The sequence below is a fragment of the Homarus americanus genome, unplaced genomic scaffold (genome assembly GCF_018991925.1).
Source record: "Homarus americanus isolate GMGI-L3 unplaced genomic scaffold, GMGI_Hamer_2.0 scaffold52806, whole genome shotgun sequence".
Taxonomy (NCBI): Eukaryota; Metazoa; Arthropoda; class Malacostraca; order Decapoda; family Nephropidae; genus Homarus; species Homarus americanus.
This window is the reverse complement of record NW_024720773.1, coordinates 5,919,175-5,937,803: the sequence shown is the minus strand read 5'-3', so window position 1 is coordinate 5,937,803 and position 18,629 is coordinate 5,919,175. Positions and strand designations below refer to the sequence as shown.

Below are 18,629 nucleotides of genomic sequence, written 5' to 3'. Positions count from 1 at the left end.
AGAAGATTATTAGGGGTTGAAGAAAAAGTGGTGAAACTGAAATACAGTAGGAGTAGAAAGAATCTGGGCTCAACCAGATCGTTTCATCTTTCCTATTAGTGTTTTATCTATGTTCTGCTCCCTTGGGTAAGAGGTAGGTCACGGCCACGTGAGGTCTTATATAGCTGGGGTAGGTGTGGCTTGATAGTTGACTTCCGCTATGTTAGGCGGCGCTGGTTGCCGACCTAGACCACGAGGCATATGCTGGGGGAATTCGAAGAGGGTCGGCTGGTCAGGGACACAACGGTTGTAGGGGAGAGAATCCACTACAACTTTGGTTCTCCAACATAACATACACTGTACTCCATATACAGATTGGCCGAGTTCACGAATTTCAGTTTTATCTTATAGACATCAAGTTCTGTTCTATAATGAAAAGTTGTGCAGGTAAAGATTTTACAAACAGAATGAGGCGGATTTAGGAATTACGTTCTATAGCAGATCCCAACATTCAGCTCAGAGAGCACTTGAGTAGGAATATTGCTAGATGAAACTATATTCCTCCTAAAACATCCGATGTTAGTCTATTTAGGATTCGTTTAGGTCAAGCTAGTTTTTATGAGCGGCCACAACAAAATACAAAGGTTATGACGTTATGAGTACCTACCATCCATCCAGCTTAACGATACTACCCTCTCTAATGTTACCCACTTTCGGTATCTTGGCTCCCACCTGTCCACCACTGCGGACATCGATGAAGAGATTCAACATCGGATCAGATGTGCATCTCAAGCCTTTGGTAGATTCTGTGCCCTTGTCTTCAGCTGTAGAGAGCTGAAATTATCTACAAAGTTGCACGTATATCGAGCAGTGGTCCTCCCCACCCTGCTATATGACAGCGAGACATGGGTCACATACAGGAGGCACCCCAAAGCACTTGATAATTTTCACCAACGTATTCTACAGTACGTTCCATCCTCCGAGTTCTCTGGGAAGACAAGAGAACAAATGCCAGTAATCTTGCTGACACCAACTGTAGGAGCATCGAGGTTACCATTATCCATGAACAACTACGCTGGACTGGCCATGTTACCCGCATGGACGACAGTAGGCTGCCAAAGCAACTACTTTACAGTCACCTAACGAATAGTAAATGTAACGCTGGCGGGCAACTGAAAAGGTATAAGGATAGTCTTAAGACAAACCTGAAAAGTGTCAATCGACCCCTTCACCTGGGAGACGATTACTTCACACCGTAACGTTTGGAGGGGCACCACACAAGAAGGTGTCAATACTTTCGAGTTAGCCCAACTGCATACCAAGGCAGACAAGCGCCAACGCCGGAAAGACGCTGAGGCCGCCCTTCCTGCACAAGATGGAGCCATTCACATGTGCAACATCTGTGAACGACTCAGCCGGTCCCGTATTGACCTCTTTAGTCGCCTTAAAACTCACCAACGAAGGTGACATCCTTAATAACTCATTATCATTGTATCATAGCTGGATGGTCGTCATACTCGATTCCGAGCGACAGCAAAGTAGTAGTAGTACCTGTAGTGATCTGTGGTATATGGAAAGTTAATACAGGGAGTTTGGGGGGATGTCAAGTACAATGGTGACACCAATTTTGTTACAAATCCGAAATAATTAAACCTAACATTACCTCACCTAATCCTCAATCAATTAATCAACAAATGGAGCCATGTTTCTCATTAATTAAACCTAACATTACCTCACCTAATCCTCAATCAATTAATCAACAAATGGAGCCATGTTTCTCATTAATTAAACCTAATTTGTCTAATAATTTATGGTAATCATATTAACTATGAGTATATTTATCCACATCAGTGGCGGCTCGTGCATAGGGCTGCAGAGCTGCAGTCCCCCCAGACACTCACTGCCAGGCGTATGATTCCTTTAGAGAGACAGCTAAATAATACACTACCAACAAATATATCATTTTATATGTTATTTAATTATTTTCAATACGTTGCTAAGTGAATTTTCATTAAAATCAGACCAAAATTTAAGTTACTTTCATAGTTGCTGTCAATGTTGTACGATTCATGTCTGTTATTAATTGACGCCGCCGCCGCACTTGAAGCAACTCAGTCTCGTACAACGTGTTTACATTGCGTGTGGACGGTGTGGTTAAATCGTGCTTTCTTTAATTACCCTTTGACGATGGAAAATCGAGTGAAGTATTTGCAAAACATCAACTTTTCCCAGCTGACATTAAATGAAAAGACTGAAATCAAAGCAAGAGGAAGACTTGTTGGAGATGATGAATGACAATAATCTACAGTCAACATTTTCAGACACTGTCAAGTTGCTGAAAATTTTGATAACAACTCCAATGACAACGGCAGAAGCAGAAAGGTGCTTTTCAACTTTGAAGAGAATTAAAACTTTTTTGCGCAGTACCATGGTGAATGACAGACTGTCTGCTTTAGCAGTGATATCCATTGAAAATAAAATGATAACAGAAATAAAGGATTTTAATGAAATAGTAATAAACAATTTTGCTACATCGAAGAGCAGACACGCCGACTTTATTTTCAATTAATACTGGTCCATCACCACCAACACTACTACCATGCCCTGGGAATTCGTGGACATCAACTACAACTCATACCTGAGGTAGGTCAAATTTGTGTATCCTACTGTTGTGTGAGGCTTGCAGTCCCTCCATTTCATTTTTCACGAGCCGCCACTGATCCACATGCAAGAAAGTGTACAATAATTCAGTTGAACTTTGCAGAATTGACTATTGTAACTCTTGGAGGAATTAACGACCAATAGCTACCAAGCTATTGTTTAATACACTTTATAATAATAACTATAACTAATATAATTATAATTAATACTGACCAAAATCAGGTTTGGTCTTAAAAATACAGCTCTTATCTCCATCAGGGGTTCAGGGGTTCCGCATTTTTTTTTTTTTTTTTTATTGGGCACTCCCCTACAGCCTTGTGCAAGGTGAAGCGCAGAAGCGTTTACAGCGCCCAACAGGGAAGCATGCTAAGTTCATGCTTGCCTTTATATCTCATGAGTTAAGGGCGTAGAAGCCTGAAGAGTCAAGGGCATAGAGGCCTGGAGAGTCAATGGTTTATGTTATCAAGTTATTGGAAGTTCCAACAACTTGTTCCTGAATACGAATTCGCAACTTTCGATTTACACCAGGTACCTACTTTACTGCTAGGTGAACAGGGACTAATGGGGGCTAGGAAGTATGTCCTAACAACTTCCACCGGCCCGGGAATCGAACCCGTGACATCTCGCTTGCGAAGGCAAGAGCGGTACCACTCTACCACCAGCACCCCCAGGTTCCGCATTGAGGTGTTAAAGTGACGTCATTATGGCGCATTTAACGTCATCACCCAAGCTTCTCAGGGGTCGCTTTATCAAACATTAATTTCGGGATAAATAAACCACTGGTTGTTAATGGACATTTCGCTCTCTTATTGGTTAAAAATTCATGTGTTTACTTCTGGTGCAGCCAATCATGAACACTAAACGAATACTTTAAAATTAAATACGTGTGTATTAAAGAAATTGGGAGAACATAAGAGTAAACTAATTAAAATGGAACTATCTCTCAAAAATGGACATTTCAGTATGAAATATGGGATCACAGTAATAACAGTAGCCTACGTATCATGTCCAATGGCCAAAATTTACTCGTACTGCACATTGAATTTTTTTTATTCAGATACGATCAATTTCATATATTTTCAGATTCAATATAACTTGACTGATTATCAGACAAGAGATGATACTGCAGTTCAAGCATAAATTAAAAACTTTCCCCGTAGCAGTTTTATGACAAGACAATACCGCTGATATTTATGAATAAAAAAAGGTCTTGAACAACTAATTTCTTATAGAATTTAACCAATAAATAAATTACTACAAAAACAAGATGGGTCTATACAGTATATTGTGGGGTTCAAGATGTTTGGTTCACACTCAGGATGGGATGGAGAAAGGAAACTCAATGTGCTCTCTATATAGGCTACATGTTGTATTGGATGTACAATGCAGCTTGGTGCTGGGAAGGCGGCATGGTTACAAGCGTGATGTAAAGAGAGCTGGTTGGTGAGGACGCTCAGAGAAGGACAGCTTGTGGGTCGCCATGCTCGCCAGGCAGGCGGAGGAGGAGGAGGGAGGGCCGCCAGGCAGCGGCGGAGGAGGTGTTGCTGGCTGGTTGGTGTGGGTAGAAAAAGGGAGATCACCACGAGGTCAGGTCTTAAATAGCGGGGGTTGGCGTGGCTTAGTAGTTGACCCCCGCTCCGTGATGTATGGCGGCGCTGGTTGACCCAGACCACGAGGCATACACTAGGGAATTGGTGGGGTCGGCTAGGCAGCGACAAACAGCGTTTGTAGGGGAGAATTCCACTACAATATGCTATAGGAGGATTTTAATTAGCTTAACTCGTGCAAAAACAAGTACTGTACTGTATGTATATTACTGTACTGTACTGTACTGTACTGTATGTATATTATGTATGTTGTAGGTACGTACCATGTATGTACTCAGGGGCCAAATAGAAGAATATACTGTATTTTGGTTAAGACTGACAGTGAAGGGGGAATAAATTAAGGAGGCCATAATTCTGTACAACAATGATACTGTGGGAATTCGTGGTATAATGTTGTCTAGCACTCAGGATGGATGGAAACTCTAAGGTGGTTTTCTTGTATAATATAAGTTATATGATAGACAGTCTGGTGCTGGAGGTGCCGTGTGGTGAGGAGCTGCTCAGTAGAGACGTTCGGTGAGTAGCGTGTTGAAGGAGGTAGATGTGCAGGAGCTTCGTTAGAGAAGATGTTGCCTGTTGCTGGCCTCCTGGTTGAATGAATGCTGACAGCGTGGAGCTTGCTGGAGGAGGTGTTGCTTGTTCAAGAAGAGAGAGCAGAATGAGAAAGCTGGTTGGTGAGGAAGCTCAGAGAATGACAGCTGGTGGGTTGCCATGCTCGCTGGCGGGAGCGAGGACCGCCAGGCAGGCGGAGGAGAGACGAGGGCTGCCAGGCAGCGGCGGAGGAGGAGGTGTTGCTTGTTCAAGAAGATGGTCAGAATGAATCTCAATGAAGAGACAGAGCTTATATACCCAGCAGCCGCTATGAGTCATGTTGGGAAAACCCAGAAAGTCGCCGGTCTTTTGGTTCCGTTGCTAGGTTACCGTACCATCTGGTGTCGGCTCGCTTGGTTGCTAAGGAAAGCGTCGCAGGTGGGATGCAGCTACGCAGTTTGTAAGGGAGACGTCCACTACAATACAATATGGCGACTCCTGTACTCATCTGAGATCTTGTGATTTTCATTCTCTAGAGGCTAGAGTCTAGCCTCTTCCTCTCACCCTCCCATGCCCATTGAAATACAGCTCAATACTCCAAGAGATCAACTGATGTCATTAATATGCTATTGTAGTTATAATACCAGGGACTCCATGCTCCCAGATATTGCTAATCCTCCTGCCAACTAAACTAATGCTCCTCTTAAGTGACCCATCCTCCTGCCAACTAAACTAATGCTCCTCTTATGTGACCCATCCTCCTGCCAACTAAACTAATGCTCCTCTTAAGTGACCCATCCTCCTGCCAACTAAACTAATGCTCCTCTTAAGTGACCCATCCTCCTGCCAACTAAACTAATGCTCCTCTTAAGTGACCCATCCTCCTGCCAACTAAACTAATGCTCCCTCTTAAGTGACCCATCCTCCTGCCAACTAAACTAATGCTCCCTCTTATCATGTGACCCATCCTCCTGCCAACTAAACTAATGCTCCCTCTTAAGTGACCCATCCTCCTGCCAGCTAAACTAATGCTCCTCTTAAGTGACTCATCCTCTTGCCAACTAAACTAATGCTCCCTCTTATCATGTGACCCATCTTACTTACGACTCCTGGAGAAATTAGAAAATGGGTCATAGCCTTTGATGTTAAACTCAGATTCATTCAGATCAGTTCTTATTTTATGCAAGGGTTCTGTAAAAACCTCTTCCTCACATCTCTTAATCTTCCTCACACCTCTTACTCTTCTTCACACTGTACCTCACATCTCTTACTCTTCCTCACACTGTACCTCACATCTCTTACTCTTCTTCACACTGTACCTCACATCTCTTACTCTTCCTCACACTGTACCTCACATCTCTTACTCTTCCTCACACTGTACCTCACATCTCTTACTCTTCCTCACACTGTACCTCACATCTCTTATCTCTTACTCTTCCTCACACTGTACCTCACATCTCTTACTCTTCCTCACACTGTACCTCACATCTCTTACTCTTCCTCACACTGTACCTCACATCTCTTACTCTTCCTCACACTGTACCTCACATCTCTTACTCTTCCTCACACTGTACCTCACATCTCTTACTCTTCCTCACACTGTACCTCACATCTCTTACTCTTCCTCACACTCTGTACCTCACATCTCTTACTCTTCCTCCACTGTACCTCACATCTCTTACTCTTCCTCTCTTACTGTACCTCACATCTCATACTCTTCCTCCTTACCTCATCTCTTACTCTTCCTCCCCTGTACCTCCACATCTCTTACTCTTCCTCACTCTTACTCCATCTCTTACTCTTCCTCCACACTGTACCTCACATCTCACTCTTCCCTCACCTGTACCTCATCCTTACTCTTCCTCACTGTACCTCACATCTCTTACTCTTCCTCACACTGTCCTCACATCTCTTCTCTCCTCACACTGCCTCACATCTCTTACTCTTCCTCACACTGTACCTCATCTCATACTCTTCCTCACACTGTACCTCACATCTCTTACTCTTCCTCACATCTCTTACTCTTCCTCACACTGTACCTCACATCTCTTACTCTTCCTCACACTGTACCTCACATCTCATACTCTTCCTCACACTGTACCTCACATCTCTTACTCTTCCTCACACTGTACCTCACATCTCTTACTCTTCCTCACATCTCTTACTCTTCCTCACACTGTACCTCACATCTCTTACTCTTCCTCACATCTCGTACCATTCTTCCTCATGCAATCAGTTACTTTGTCCATTGTACCTCACCTGTCCATCACGTTCCTCAGTGCCACTCATACTTTACACCTCATCATGATGCATTTTCTCCCTTACAAGAAAATTGCCCCTTTTAAAACTTATATTCTCCCTCACACTTCGCTTTCTCCTTGCACCTCATTTTCTCCTCAGTTCTCTTTAATGTCTGTCACAATTTAAACTGCCCTTTATGTAATACTGTCCCTATTGTCCCTCATATATACAGTATTTGTTTGGGGGTTCACACTATGGTACCTCGTTATGTTCAGGGTTGAGCTACAAAATTCCTGTAACTGTTAATTTAAGTCCATTTCAGTTTATTCTTTAACATGGCCTTCTCTTAATTAGAAAGTTTTAAACCCATTAATTTGTCTCTAACGTAAGTTAGATAAGTTGTACTAAAAAATGCTGTATTGAGGTTTGTGACTTGTCTATAATAATACTCAGGGCATAAATATACAAACTCAAGTATTTCACATAATATTTATTTGTAATATTTTCGGGTTTCATTGAATTCATGATAAAACTAACATGGAAATTCACCTTAACATTATAAGTTAGTAAATAAAACAATATATGAAAATATATGTATGTTATAATACAGTGATTTACTTGCATATATATATATATATATATATATATATATATATATATATATATATATATATATATATATATATATATATATATATATATATATATATATATATATATATATATATATATATATATATAAATCAGACAGTTTCACTTTTGGCACCAACCATTCAGAGACAGTCAACATGTCAGTGATTTTAATATAGAATATCATATTGAAAAAGGCAGTGGAGAGTCCATAAAAGCAGAACAATAAGTTTTATAACTTATTAATCTTGCCCATTTTACATCTACAGAGTAGTGTACTGTACAGAAGAAAATATAGAGTAGCTGCAATATGTTTTGTGGATAAGAAATAGGAAGTTTGTCACTCTTATGTTCCAATTATTTTGACTTGTCAGTTTAAATCTTAAAATGCAAAATAGTATCATGCTTTTGACTTACATGTCAGAACTCAAAGTCAGATCTCTGTTGTTACTTAAAATGTTACAACTTTTTATGAGCTCTTCTTTGTGTACAGCTGTTCCTCCTGTACACATCAGATGAAGCAGGAAACTGGTCACTGGGCCCCTTAACCACTCATGTGCATACTTCACTGTCATCTTCCACCTCATTATACAATACTGTACTCCCACTTCACACCTAACTAATTTTCAACATTTCAAACTTGTATCTTTGCTGCAGTCAAATTCCTCTCAAACAACTGGTAACTCTTTTCAAATTATTATCCTGAAACTACACACTGATGTCTGGCATAGCACTTAATTATTCAGTAACCTGTACTATAATTCGAGCACATATGTCTGTTTAAGCATTATTTTGAAATTTTTTATTGTACAAGAGACATCAAAAAGTGCATCCAGTGATAATATTAGAAATACCTGTACTGCATTATGCATGCAAAAATACAGTACAGTACCACACATACAATGAATATCTATGATAATTAGATTTACCCCTATATAACATTTATACTGTATACTTAGATCATTTGATTCACACCGAGATAAAATATTCATTATCTATAATGTACGTAGTACATTACTGAAAAACAGTATTCCTTATAATATATGTCTTGCTTGACACACTGAATCCTCTTCTAAAACCATGTAGAACTCAGCACAGATACACTGAAAAGGATATTTCTCACCTTAACTGCTATATTGTAGTCTGATTACAAATCTGAATATAAATTTCTATTAACATACACACGTGTTTGGATGAAAAAAAAATTTGCTGGCTAGAACTACTTTGCGGTTGTATTTGTTGCCTGTGTTTTAACATGGTTTTTGGATTGCTTTATAAAGAGAAATTTGAAGTAATATGAACCATATTTTCAGAAACACTATAGGACTTCCTTTTACAGCACTGTATGGTATAATTCTAGCTGCAGACACATTAAAGTACTGTATAGTATTTACTGTAGAGATTTTAAAGACAAATGCATATGTTTTTAACATATCATAATTTTTATGTTTTAAAAAGTTGGAATTAATTGATGCAATTTTATACAGTACGTACTGTAGTTTCTGTATTGTACCATTCTAGCTACATAAAAAGAAAGATTACTGTATTTTCTAAAAAAGGTTTCCAAGAACAATCTGTTATTAACAACAAGCTGTAATATTAACAATGTATTTTTGTGAGTGGAGAGGTATTAAGGTACCTGAAGATAAGGTTTAGACAGGATTCTGTAAAGTCTTGTGGATGCATGGAATAGTTTACCTGAGGAGGTACTGGGTGGTCAGGTCTCCACCATTAAGAGACAACTGGACAGATCAATACTCTATGACATAGGCCTAATGCCTTCATAAAAAATTATTACAATAAGTGCTGTATGTGTGATAACAACAGAACACCAACAAACTATCATTGGCCCACTACAAGAAAGATGGTTTTAGTTACACTGATATCTAAAATATTCCAATTCAAGTTATTCATATTAAGTTGATTGAGTAACCAAGTACTTACCACAACAGATTCCTGATGAATCAATGCAGATATGCACTGTACCTGTACAGTATTTGTACACATTATATTTTATAAGTTCTTTTCCATTAGGTTGGTATGAACTTCATGTCTGATGTACAATTCAGTCTCTTATTTCAATTCAAATTTATATCAAGCTGATTGAACACAATAAAAAATTATTTTATCTCTTTAAAAAAGAAAGAGAAAGTGAAGAGGTAAATAATTTGGTGTGGATTTCGTAACACTTTTGTTCACCAGTTAGCATGCTAGTCTTGTTTACTGCATATCTGTAAGAGTATGTAAAGTGTGACCCTTACACTCGTTCAGTTCCTAAACTTTGATTTTATTTAAATTAACTTTAGGTTCATATTATTTTACCAGTTTGTGGAGTTTCAGGTTATGTGGCATATTGCTTGTGTTGGCAATATACAGAGCATTACATGTGTTTAACAGAGGTTCTCCCCATCTTTTCCCTCTTTGAGTATTTTGCTGCCATGCATTTCCCCTGAATTGAATGCCAGTAGAGTACTATACTGTAGGGCAAATCCTGGGCAAAAATTGCACTTTCAGTTAAGTGTTGGCCAAGCCTTGAAATTGTGAAAGGTAATAAAGGAAATAAATGGAAAACTTAAGGGGCATTAAGAAATCAGTACTGTAACTAACAGACAGACGTGAAAAAGTATTTAAGGATTGCAAAGACAGACAATCTATATCAAACTGTTTACCACTGTCACCTTGTGCAGAACTTACTTATAGATGCATTTACTGAAGAGTAATTAATGTGAATACATAGTTTTAAGATCCTCTGGTAGTATTGGTACCCTCTCAGTACAGAACAGTACCACATATGCAGAACAATTTTACCTTCTCTTCAACATGCTCATGCGTCTCAAACCCAGTGATTCATAAATACATAGTTTTAAGTAACTTTCACACATATTTAGATACATCAGGATCTGAATTCCCTTTACTTCCATTATTACTGATATTGATGAGGGCAATTAGGAGAGCCCGGAGACGCTGGTTCTGTGACTGAAGATCTTCAACTGTTGTTATTAAGTGTGTCATGTCACGCCGCATTGCCTCCTGTTCATTCATCTGTGTGAATTATTAAAGATCAGTGTGCTTCAGGGTTAAGCCATACACAACTTGCTAGAAATATGCTGCTTTTAACACGATAAATACGGTAGAGTGTTTCGCCGATCAAGCCCTCAGTGTGCAAAAAAAAAACCACACACAAACACAAACATCATGTTAACTCTTGTGGATTAAAAGGTAGTACAGCATGTACTGTAGAAGAATGTGGAAACCAAATACAGTACAAAGTTCTTCATATACAGTATATTGCAATATTTTTCACAAGCTCCTCATAATTTATGTTCTCTTAATTATATCATAGCATAGCATTTCAGTACTGGAAGCCATGTTAATTATTATCATGAAACTTAGAAGGGAATATATATATATATATATATATATATATATATATATATATATATATATATATATATATATATATATATATATATATATATATATATATATATATATATATATATATATATATATATATATATATATATATATATATATATATATATATATATATATATATATATATATATATATATATATATATATATATATATATATATATATATATATATATATATATATATATATATATATATATATATATATATATATATATATATATATATAATTTTTCCCTTCTTGTGACACTTTTTATTGCACTGATGAATTTCCTGCTTCAAAGACCTGAAATAAAAGGCTAAAATCTTCAGGGTATATTAGCAAAACTACAATATCAATGAAACGGCAAAACACATGTCCGTACATGTTTTTAAGTTGCTTGCTATTCCAACGAGCAGTACAGTACAGTACAATACAGATATTAATATTCACACAAAAATTTAAAATCATTAGTACATAAAAGGTAAAACTCCAAGATGAACAGCATTCTGCAGGCTTCAAGCATTAAATATATCATGCTGATAGTAACATTCTGTAAAACATACATACAGTATATTTATCATAACACAAATAAGCAGCACAAATGTCACTCTTAGCCCTTCATGGGAAGCCATAATAATTAAGCAAAACCACAACTAACAAAATAGTTTTTTGCTTAAAATTCTTTCAAACCACACAAACTGGCTAATACTGTAACTTTTATTCATAGAACAAAGAATCTGAGATACCAAAATCCAAAAAAAACAACAACCCACTTCAAGCTGTAATGCATGGTCATTAACATACCAGCAAAGGACCAATTACCAATTAACTTACCACACTACTGTGCAAGTATTCCTTTATCCCAGTTTGCAGCTTTTTTCATTTAAAAATTAAAAGTCATTATTCATTCCTGTGTACATACTGCAGAAAGCAATAATATATACTTGTACTACATGCAGTACTGTACTATGCCTTTATAGAGTCAGATCAGCAGCTCCATGGTTCTCAATAAATAACACCTGTAACACTTGTTGACGTTTGTTGATTCCTAAACTAGCTCATTACAGTGTTATTTTTTGCATAGAACTATAGATACAGCCACTCCTCGACTTACGACCCAAATCCAGATTGTAAGTCGAATTGGTCGTAAGTCGAAAATGCGAAGATAATATACATAGAAAATGTAAAATGGGTGTCTCTTTTCCTTCTCAGCACCACAAAACTCTCACTTTTATGCTTGCCAGCCATTTTAAAGGGAATTACAAACAAAAATTTTGTCAGTACACAGCGCAATCACTAACGTCGGGACTCGAAAATACGTAATTTAAAAAAAAATTGGTACGACTGGGGCGGTTGTATGTCCGGGTGGTCGTAAGTCGAGGAGTAGCTGTATTCTAAACCAAAACAAACTACCTTGGATATACAGTATACTGTAGCTAATGTATTCACCCTATGTTGTGATTGTTTCCTCTTTCAAGATGTACAGTACAGTACTAACCTTATCTATTCCCGTATTTCACTCTACTGAACAAAATATTTTCACTGTATATGACCTGTAATCACTGCTCTCGCATTACTTCTTAAACTATAGGCCAATGCTGGAGTCACCATAACCTGAACAACAACGTAAGAGAAAAAACCCACAATGGTAGATCAAATATTTGCATGTACAGGGTACAGTATACCAGACAATTTCAGTGACAACTGTTTTTGTCATGATGAATGTGCCAGGTCTTTGCTGTAACCCTTGTCTGGTATAAATATTTTATCTGCCACTCTGAGTTTTTCCCTGACTCATTTACTGATTGTCAATGTAAAGTAATATCTAACCTGTGTACCTTGAACTGGAGAAATATAAATAATTCACTGAGCTCTCCTCTATAGTAGGTTTTATATATCAAATATGTCTATCACCATGATAAATGGATAATAACTGGCCACTAATGCTTAAGGTCTCCTGGGTCTACAAGCTGCCAGGCTGGGTGAGTGCATTACGGTATTTGAGTCAGATAGCTACAGGCTCAGTCATAAAATGGAATTCAGGATCTATTCTCCATGCCTTCAATGTACTGTATTTTGAATTTTTCATCACCATATATTTAATTTCACTATACTGTACCATATAGCTAGGTAACTTCTAGTATCCTCATACTGTGTTTAGCAATCATCAATTCTATGACTGGATTCATATTATTTTATCAACAGTACAACCCAATAACATAACTAAAGTTTACATCAGACCATAAAAAATAATCGTTATAAAAAGAACATTGAATAAAAGATGCATAATGTCAACAAGGAATTTTTACATCTTTACATACTGGAGTACAGTACTGTATACTTATGGGTAGTTAAGGCAAGGGTCACTTTTGAAAATACAGACTATATTACAGTACTATAAGAAAGATAACTACCTGGTAACCATATTAAATTGAAAAACATCTGTAATGTTGTGGTCAAATGCTCACTAACACACATATACTGAGACCTCACTTGGATTACACAGATCAGTTCTGGTCACCATACTACAGAATAGATATACAGTAGAATCCCTAGAAAGCATTCAGAGGAGGATGACCAGACTAATCCCGGGCATTAGGAACCTTGAGTACAGAGACAGGTTAAAGCATCTTAATTTGTGCTCCCTCGAGAGACGTAGAGTGAGGGGCGATATGATTTAGGTTTATAAATGGAAACCAGGGTTAAATAAAGGTGATATAACAAAGGTATTCAAACTATCCAACCAGGAGCAAACTCATAGCAATGGTTTTAAATTAGACAAATTTAGATTTAGGTACGAGATAGGTAAACATTGGTTTGGAAAGAGACTAGTGGATGAGTGGAGCAAGTTACCAAACTTCATCATTAACTCAAATACGCTGGGTAGCTTCAAACATAGGTTGGACAGATATATGAGCAATAGGGGCTGGGTGTAGACGGGGTTGCCTAGTATGGGGTAATAGGCCCGCTGCAGTTTCCTCCATTCTTGTGTAACACATTTTTTATACAAATTATCAAAGTGGTGCCCAAATTAAACAATTCTCCATACACAATAATTCATTATGACTAGGAAATATAGGGAGGTATCATTATACAGTGTCACTTACCTGTTCATCATCCAAAACAAAATCAAAGGTTTTTATGAGCTGGAAGTCCCCAAATAGTCTGGAGAATAGCCCATGACGAGCATTAGGATGAACCTCTTTCTTGGCAACAACCTGGATCCTTCTAAGTGTTTCTGGGATTAGAACTTCTACATCTAACACCATCTGCAAATTTATTATGAAAATTATACTAAAATAACTCATACATAATAAAAAAAATATTAAAACCTAAAATACTGTTCTTCAATTATTGGTAAATAGTATTCATTATGATTAGCTCAATAAATTTAGAGAAATTATACAAGGGTTACCATCTTCCAGTCAGTACTGAGGTTATCTTGAATGTTCATGTCTCAAAGTTATCTTGTTTTTCTTAATACTGTATATATTAAATGATAATGCAGTACAGTACAAATAAATAATAATTTAATTTATATCCACTTTATAGAATGATACTGCTTTAAAATTACAACATACGTATTAACCAAAACCCCACACCAGACTAGTACTGCATGATCACTGTTACTTGCAGAAGCAGTTAACAGTACTGTATATTATGTCCAACCTGGGTTTGCATGGCAAGCCTCTTGAGAATAGCCTGATCTTGTACAGCTTTGATGTCATCTACTGCCAGACCCACCAGCAAGTTCATGATCAGAATGGACATCAGGATCAGGAAGACAACAAACAGTGTGTATGTGACTTCTGGATACTGAAAAAAGGAAATAAAAAGTTTGGTACTTGATAAATTAAAAGAGTAATAATGTATAATGAAAACTACCGGGTACTTACCAAAATCAGATTGTTTTATTCTCAAAGGGACCATCTGGCCACCTTTGAAAAGGTATGAAAAATCACTGACCAATTAAAGGCAGTGTACTGAATTTACATTGGTGGCTATTAAGCTTTAAGACAAGTCAGTGAGACAGCATGTTCATATATGACACCTGAGTGAAATCATGTGAAACAGACAAGTTTTAATGTAGTTTATTCATGTGAAAAGTGACAAGATGAGATATAAATTAAATTTTTACTGCCCTATGAACTTTTATTAATATTGTGATACGGTACCAATCTATATCTTTTACTAATCCTATTTTATTTACATGGTTTTAAAGGCATCTTACTATGAGGTTTTCTTCGTTGAAAATGGTATCGTACTCAAACTCTCCAATCATCATCACTGTTGTCTTGAGGAGTGCATGGCCTGGTGTACTGAAGGGTTCTTGATTTCTTAACACCTACAGTATATGAAAATATAAAGAACAAAAAATTAATGTTATTCATTCAGCAGTAAATTAATATTTGTTCTCAATATAGTAAAAGCTTTATTGATAATGGTCAGTTATAGAAACAAATTAATATACTGTATTCTAATTCAAACAAAACTCAAATTTAAGCTTACCGTGTAGAAGGCGAGAGCAAAAGCGACAATGAAAAGTAAAAAGACAGTGAAGAATTTGAGGAAGGTGGCAAAGATATCGGTAAACATGACAACGAAGATTCCCAGAAAAGGAAACTTGCGAATAAAGAGCAGTAGATTCATCCATCCTAGAAAGATTGATGCTGCTCCAACTTGCCACTGCCAATTCTGTTTGAGAGAAAAAAGAAAAAACATTAAAAACATACTACTTTTTATTTGATAAAATATCAGCACAATTTAAAAAGTTTTTAAACAATCATTATTTTCCTCTACGATTGGAAAACAAATAGTGAAAGTGGGTCCCATAGGCATGACTACCTGTTAGGGACAGTGTGGATACAACACAAGGAGGCAGCATGGCCGGTACTGCACTGGACTGCATTTACTTCCCCAAGTTGTAATCAGTTGGGTGAACTGGGAGTGCCCAGGGATTGAAACAATAACCCATGGAACAGGAGGCAAGCGCTGCATCCACTGACCGCCGCACTCCTTTCTAAGACTGTACCACCAGTTATGATGATTTGAACTAAATCTTTTCCTTCAATTAGTCCTTCAGCCTTTCTAGAAATCGTTCTCAACATTCTTTTCCTTTTCTTTGAGCTGTGCAAATGTAACCACAGTTTTCAATTTTTTTATTTTGTAACTGAAGCAAGAGAAGTTGTCACTAATATACAGTTGGTCCTCATATTACTCGGTCCCGCATTCCGCGTTTCACCGTTAACGCGGTGCCTTGCCAGAACCTAACATTTTCACATTCCGTGGTCGTGAACCCCATTACGCGGAGAGCGGCTGGCAAGCCGCGCCATTTTTGGATCCAAACCTCCCGCCATCCGCCATGTTGTGTAAGAGGCGCGAAAATGGTGCGCACAAGGTCGCCCAGTCATCAAAACATGACCAGTTCTTCACCCGCCACCCACTACAGCCGGCCCAAGTCAGTGATAGTGATAATTATAGTGAGGATATGGACTTATATGAACTTTGGGGGGTTTGACAAAGAGGCCCTGCAAGCCTCTGTGGTGGATAGTGATACAATTGATACAAGTGATACAGGTGAGGGCCAATAATCTGCCCTCTGCCTCGGAACCAACCGCCCATCCCCGTGTGCCCAGCCATCTTTTCTACTAATGTAAGTGTTAAAAAACCTAATATTATTGATATTTCTCTTAATTATTAATTGTGTGTGCATGCCATCATAAAGTTAAGATAATATTTTTACTACAACATAGTTGTGTGTCGTAAAAAAGTGGAGTTTGGGGATCGGCCCGGACTCCATTTCAATTAATCCCATATGTTATGTTATTCACTTTACGCGTTTCTCACTTTCCGCGGTACCCTCCGGGTTACATTAACCGCGTAATATGAGGACCAACTGTATAAATCTTCTCTGGACTCACAAAATCACGCCATAATTTAGTAATTCTTTTTTCATAATTCTTCCCAATATATGGTGAGACAATTTTCTACTAACTTAATTTAACAAGTGTGCATCAGTACATACTGTATTACATTTATACATTCTCCATTATTAGTCTTGTAATGGACTTCCCATAAGTTTGTTTTTAGTACTGTACTGTACCTGCACTTGTATATCATCTAAATAACATTTGCTTATTTAGATAGCTTACCTGTCTAATGGAACAGTCATTAAAGTCCCACACCAGCACCACAGCGGTAATGTAGCAGCACCACTCCATAAGGTTTTCCAAGCCAATGTAGTTGAGACGTGCCTATACAAAAATGAGAATTTCTATGAATTTACATTTACAAATACTGTAAGGCTGAGATGGAGGTTAAACAAATATCTTAGAGAAACTATGAAAAAGTTTAACTCATAAAGTGTTGGAAACTGCTGACTGAAGTACAGTACAGCAGTATGAATGTAAAACTGTAACAAAATGGTTATACTGTACAGTAGTACGGGTATATGGTAAGACTTAACATGTCAAAATACTGTAGTGGATAATTATCATGATACCCTGTAACATATTTAAAACTTAAAGTCTGGGCGATGTTTCTCTACGTCCACCATAGCGACCCCGGGAGACGTTTCTCTATGTCCCTAATTTTTGTGGCATACGTATTTTCAATGTCCAGGTGGGATGAAGTACCTGTACTTTGTATTGGATATTTATATACTTGGCAACTCAACTCGCATGTAATCTTTGTCTCAAGTCTAGTGGTCCAGGTACCCACCAATTATCATGATGGATGTATGTCTGTCGACGACTCGTGACCTGCCTCACCCCTCCACACCCTTGATTGGTTTGAGTGACACTAATATAGTATCGGGTGAAGAAGACAGTGATGGGGAGGAAACAAACCCAGATGATGTTGACAGACAATGGCGCTCACTCCCCTTCTCCACCCCCTCAGTGAGGTTGTGGTTGTGGGTGCCGTGGACATAGGGGACCACGTGCATGCCAGACTCGACAGTGACTTCACTAATTTTATGCCTGAAATACCAGTTTTCGACTATGGATTTTATTTTACAGTATTTTATTTATTTATTTATTTATTTAAATTTTTTGCTGAAATATGCCATCACGGGGTTCTAGTGGGTTTTATGTTGCTCAGGGCATAAGGGTTATTAAGAATGCTCACATTTTTGTAGATATTAAACTATGGACATAAAGTGTTATTGATGATAAAGGTGATACATGATTAACCAAAAAATACAATGCCAGAGTTTGATGAGTTTTCTTAGGGGGGAAGTGTTCACTGAATGAAAATCAAAGGAATAAGTTTCTTGTAATAAGTATATTCTTTGTCTCTTATGTCAAGCAGTCAACTTTAGTATCCAATACTGCAATTTCATTGTCTCTGATCTAATAAAACAGTGACAGTAAAAATATAATATATAAATACTGTACTCTATTAACAAAAGGAACTAGAAATTGTTCAAAATAACATACTGTACAATTCCTTCTTTTTCAAAGTGATGGTCTTTTTTATGGTCCCAGTCAAAAAGATAAAAGCTAAAAAAAAAAAAAAACACAAAAGCCACTTTCATCTGGTACATCAGTAATGCGCGTA

General features: G+C 37.5%; 1 protein-coding gene across 6 annotated transcripts in view; it reads right to left on the bottom strand.

Annotated features, from left to right (window-relative positions):
* Positions 1-7,496: 7,496 nt before the first annotated feature.
* Positions 7,497-18,629, bottom strand: part of LOC121860932 (transient receptor potential cation channel subfamily A member 1 homolog) — a 94,363-nt gene continuing 83,230 nt past the window's right edge. For all 6 annotated transcript variants that reach the window (XM_042358311.1, XM_042358312.1, XM_042358316.1 and 3 more), the window contains 6 exons: positions 17,222-17,323; positions 15,579-15,764; positions 15,301-15,414; positions 14,739-14,885; positions 14,177-14,338; positions 7,497-10,691 (listed from right to left, as the gene is read on the bottom strand). In XM_042358311.1, the coding sequence (XP_042214245.1) occupies positions 10,524-10,691; positions 14,177-14,338; positions 14,739-14,885; positions 15,301-15,414; positions 15,579-15,764; positions 17,222-17,323 (879 nt within the window). In that variant the 3' untranslated portion in view covers positions 7,497-10,523. The remainder of the gene's footprint in view (positions 10,692-14,176; positions 14,339-14,738; positions 14,886-15,300; positions 15,415-15,578; positions 15,765-17,221; positions 17,324-18,629) is intronic.